The sequence below is a fragment of the Nicotiana tabacum genome, chromosome 2, assembly GCF_000715075.1.
Source record: "Nicotiana tabacum cultivar K326 chromosome 2, ASM71507v2, whole genome shotgun sequence".
In the NCBI taxonomy this organism is placed as follows: Eukaryota; Viridiplantae; Streptophyta; class Magnoliopsida; order Solanales; family Solanaceae; genus Nicotiana; species Nicotiana tabacum.
This window is the reverse complement of record NC_134081.1, coordinates 126889306-126893906: the sequence shown is the minus strand read 5'-3', so window position 1 is coordinate 126893906 and position 4601 is coordinate 126889306. Positions and strand designations below refer to the sequence as shown.

The 4601-nt window shown below is 34.6% G+C and overlaps 1 protein-coding gene across 1 annotated transcript; it reads left to right on the top strand.

Moving 5' to 3' along the window:
* The first annotated feature begins 338 nt into the window (after positions 1-338).
* On the top strand, positions 339-1805 carry LOC107792115 (uncharacterized). Its single transcript, XM_075228623.1, has 3 exons — positions 339-498; positions 571-1163; positions 1557-1805. The coding sequence occupies exons 1-3, from the start codon at positions 339-341 to the stop codon at positions 1803-1805; spliced, it is 1002 nt and encodes a 333-aa protein (XP_075084724.1).
* The last annotated feature ends 2796 nt before the right edge of the window (positions 1806-4601 follow it).

The window sequence follows — 4601 nt, the reverse complement described above, 5'->3', positions numbered from 1 at the left end:
TCTAAAATCACCATACAAAGCTATTGAAATCATCAAAATTATATTTCAGGGTCGTTTACATATAAGTCAATATTCGATCAACCTTTTCAACTTAAGTCTTTAATTTAGGAACTATGTGTCCCATTTCACTCCGAATCCAAAAAACAAACACCCCGGCAAGTTACAACACTACGATATAGCATTGAGGAAATAAAAATTTAGGGGATCAGAGTTAAAATATTCGTAACGACCGGCCAGGTCGTTACATAAATTGACCTTCGAAAAGCATACGACTCTGTGGAATGAAAATTTGTGAAGGAAATGCTACATGCTTTGAATTTCCCTGAAAGGTTCATCAAATGGATCATGGCCTGCATATCGACTCCCCAATATACAATAGCAATAAATGGAGGATTATATGGGAAGATAATAGGGAAGAAGGGACTTTGACAAGGGGATCTTGTTTCACCACTACTGTTTGTTATATGTATGGAATATCTTACAAGAATATTGAAGATGGTTAACAACAAGAAGGATTTGAATTTCACACAAAATGTCGGAGCATCAAGTTGAATCATCTCTGTTTTGCAGGTGTTGTTCTTTTGTTCTGCAAAGGTGACTTCCACGCAGTCATGTTAATGCTAAGAGGACTAAAGACTTTTTCAGAGGCATCAGGACTAACTACTAATGTAGGAAAATCAAACATCTTCAGTGCGAACATGAATATGCAACACTTGAAAGACTTGTGTGAGATTACTGGTTACCAGAAAGGAAAGCTCTCATTCAGGTACCTTGGAGTACTTATTACATCAAGAAAGATATCAGTTGTAGATTGTGAAATGTTGGTGGACAAATTGACTGTTAAAGTTAGAGGGTGGGGATCGAGAACACTATCCTATGCTGGTAGAGTGCAGCTGATAAATTCAGTACTGCTACACACTCATGTGTACTGGGCATCTATTTTTATACTACCTCGAGCAGTTCTTAATAGGATAACTTCTATATGTAGGAACTATCTTTGGGATGGGAAGGTGGACACTAATAGAGTACCACTGATAGCCTGGGATTTTATATGTAGATCGAAAAAGGAAGGAGGTCTAGGAGTTACAGATTGTGTGAGTTGGAGTGATGCTGCTATAGGAAAGTGCATATGGAATATTGCCCAAAAAACATATAACCTACGGGTAAAGTGGGTTAATCATCTATATATAAAAGAAGAATCTGCGTGGGACTATGAAGCACCTCAGGACAACAACTGATATTGGAAGAAGATATGCCATATTAGAGATAAAATGACAACTGGGTATGTAAATAACTACTGGCTCTCTCAAGGTGGAAAATACACGATCAGAAGTGGATATGAATGGCTAAGGGGAAGTTAGGAACCATGGCAACATCAAGCTTGGGTATGGAACAAATTAAATATACCCAATCATAGTTTTATATGCTGGCTAACTATGCATTGAAGACTGCAAACAAAGGACATGCCTGCACGAATAGGAATAAGTCAAGACAGCCTGTGTGTGATATGTGGTAAAGCAACAGAAACTATATCCCACTTATTTTTTGAATGTCAGTTCTCCAAAGCATGCATTATAGAGATACTCCAATGGCTGAGGATAAGATTGCAAAACATGGAACTTGAAGGTCTTTGGAAAATAGTTGCTAGAAGTGTAAAAGGGCGACTAAGGAAACACTTTGTACTTGCTATCATGGCTGCTATGATATATGATATATGGAAGGGGAGGAACGAAGCACTGTGGCAAAGCAAAGTCCCAAGACCACAAAGCCTATGCAACCAAGTGAAGGATGAATGCATACATTAGATGAGAGAATGTCTGAATCGAAGGAAAAAGGATGACGAAAGGATATGGCTGAGGAATTTATATAATTAGAGAAATGGTAGGCAAATGTAAATAAGAGTTTTTTTTTCCTGTTTTTTGGACTTGGCTGATGTATACGTTTTTGTCTGGTGATGAATAAAAATTTTCTTTCACCAAAAAGTTAGAGAGCAATGGACTATAATTACTGAGTGGATAATTTGTTGGCCCCTTTTTATCAAAGAATTAACCCAAATAGCCGCCCACCCAATTACTTAAATTAAAAATAGCCGGTTGAGGTATAATATATGTTTGATTTATGTATTAATGTGTATAATTATATATAATCAATGTATAATCTATGTATATGGCTAGAAAAATAAACAATGAATATGGACGGCTATTTATATAAAGATCCATTTTATCATACGACATATGAAACACTAAAAGTTGGACCACATTTACGCAAACATAAGAATTTAAAAATAAAATATTTAAACTAAATAGTTGTCCACCTCATCTATATTATTATAAAAGCATGAATACAATATCGGTTTACAAAAATGACCTCATAATATTAAGCATAATAACTCATAATAAAAGGACATAACCGGAATTCTAGATATTAGTCTTATAATCCTATTAGTTTAGGACATAATACTACACGTTAGGAATCCTACATGATTACCTATAGGAATCCTATTAGTATAGTTATTTTCGGGATGTCTAATTTATATAAAATTAAATAAGTAAATATCTTTAGTCATGTAATCCTATTACTTTTAGGATATACTTCTTAAAACTTCCTATTACTAATTTAATTTAAAAACGTATTATAATGTCCTATTACTAATTTAATTTGAGAATGCATTATATTGTCCAAATTCATTTAGAAAAAGTAGAGCCTATATTATTATAAAAGCATAAATACAATACTAATATACCAAAATAGCCCTAAATTATTAAGCGAAAGAACTCATTGGGAAAGGACATAACTATAATAACCTATTTTTGGACTACCTTCTATGCTAATTTTTAATATTTAAAAATTTGTCTATTAAATTATTATGAAAAAATATGTAGGAAAGTTTAAGAAAATTAATTTTATAAGAATTCTCCGTATTGACAGTACATTACCACTCTATAATGTCCAATACCAATTGTCACGATGCGAAATTCCCACATTCGGACCGTGATGGCGCCTAATATTTCACTTGCTAGGCAAGCCAACGTTAGAATGATATTAACCAATTTTTAAACAATCTTTAGATATATTAATAACAAAGAAATAAATGCGGAAGTAAGGTTTGAAATATAGTGATTAATCCATAAAAATAACGGTATCTAAATCCATCCCAGAATTGGTATCACAAGTGCACGAGCTTCTAGAATAAATACAAATAAAGGTCTGAATAAAATAAATCTGTCTGGAAATAAACACACAGCCAAAGTAAAATAGATGGGGACTTCAGAACTGCGGACGCCATGCAGTTATACCTCAAGTCTCCTTTGGTAGCTGAAATCCGAGCAAGTCTATGGTACGCCGCTGGGACCAACTCCAAAGTCTGCACAAGAAGTGCAGAGTGTAGTATCAGTACAACCGACCCCATGTACTGATAAGTGTTGAGCCTAACCTCGACGAAGTAGTGACGAGGCTAAGACGGGTCACTTACATTACCTGTACGTAATATTAGTAACAACAACAATAGTATAAATAAATCAGGTAACTCGTTTATAATAATTGAAGCCAACTCATCAGTCATAACCAATTATCATTTCTATCAATTCTGTTGCAGCGTGCAACCCGCTCTCACAATATATTCACATTCAGTTCTGTTTCAGTGTGCAACCCGCTTTCACTGTATATTCACATTCATTTATGTTGTAGCGTATAACCCGCTCTCACAATATATTTATTTTAATCAAGTCTGTTGCGGCATGCAACCCGATCCCCCAATATATATATGTATGTCGACTTTTAAATAAGTCTGTTGCGACGTGAAACCCGATCCTCCAATATGGACTTTTAATAAGTTTGTTGCGGCGTGCAACCCGATCCTCCAATATGGACTTTTAATAAGTCTGTTACGGCGTGCAACCCGATCCTCCAATATGGACTTTTAATACGTCTGTTGCGGCGTGCAACCCGATCCCCCAATATGGACTTTTAATAAGTCTGTTGCGACGTGCAACTTGATCCCCCAATATGGACTTTTAATAAGTCTGCTGCAGCATGCAACCCGATCCTCCAATATATTCATTTCAATCAATTCTGTTGCGGCGTGCAACCCGCTCCTCCAGTATATTCATTTACCAATTCTTATAGAAGGAATTTTCCCAATAAATGCAACAATTAATATGAAATTATAAGACAACAAGCATACAATAATTATGATTTAATCATGAAACAAACAATGTCAAATAGCAAATTATTATAGAAATCAGAGCGAAAATAGGCAGTTTAATATTTAATATGCTAAATGTCAAATAACAATTAAGACACATAATTCAAGTAGCATGTAACAATTAATGCAGGAATTCAAGAATTAATATTTGGCAAAGAATAGGAGAGAAATAATTATAATAATAATTAATTCATGATTTAAAATAATTTATGATTTTTTAAATAATTATACAAACAATTAATTTGACGACGTATAGACACTCGTCACCTCGCCTATACGTCGTTCACATGCATTTCATATAACAAATAATTTAAGGGTTCTATTCCCTCAAGTCAAGGTTAACCACGGCACTTACCTCAATTTCGCAGGCCACTCACTGCTCAAGTACCGCTTTCCC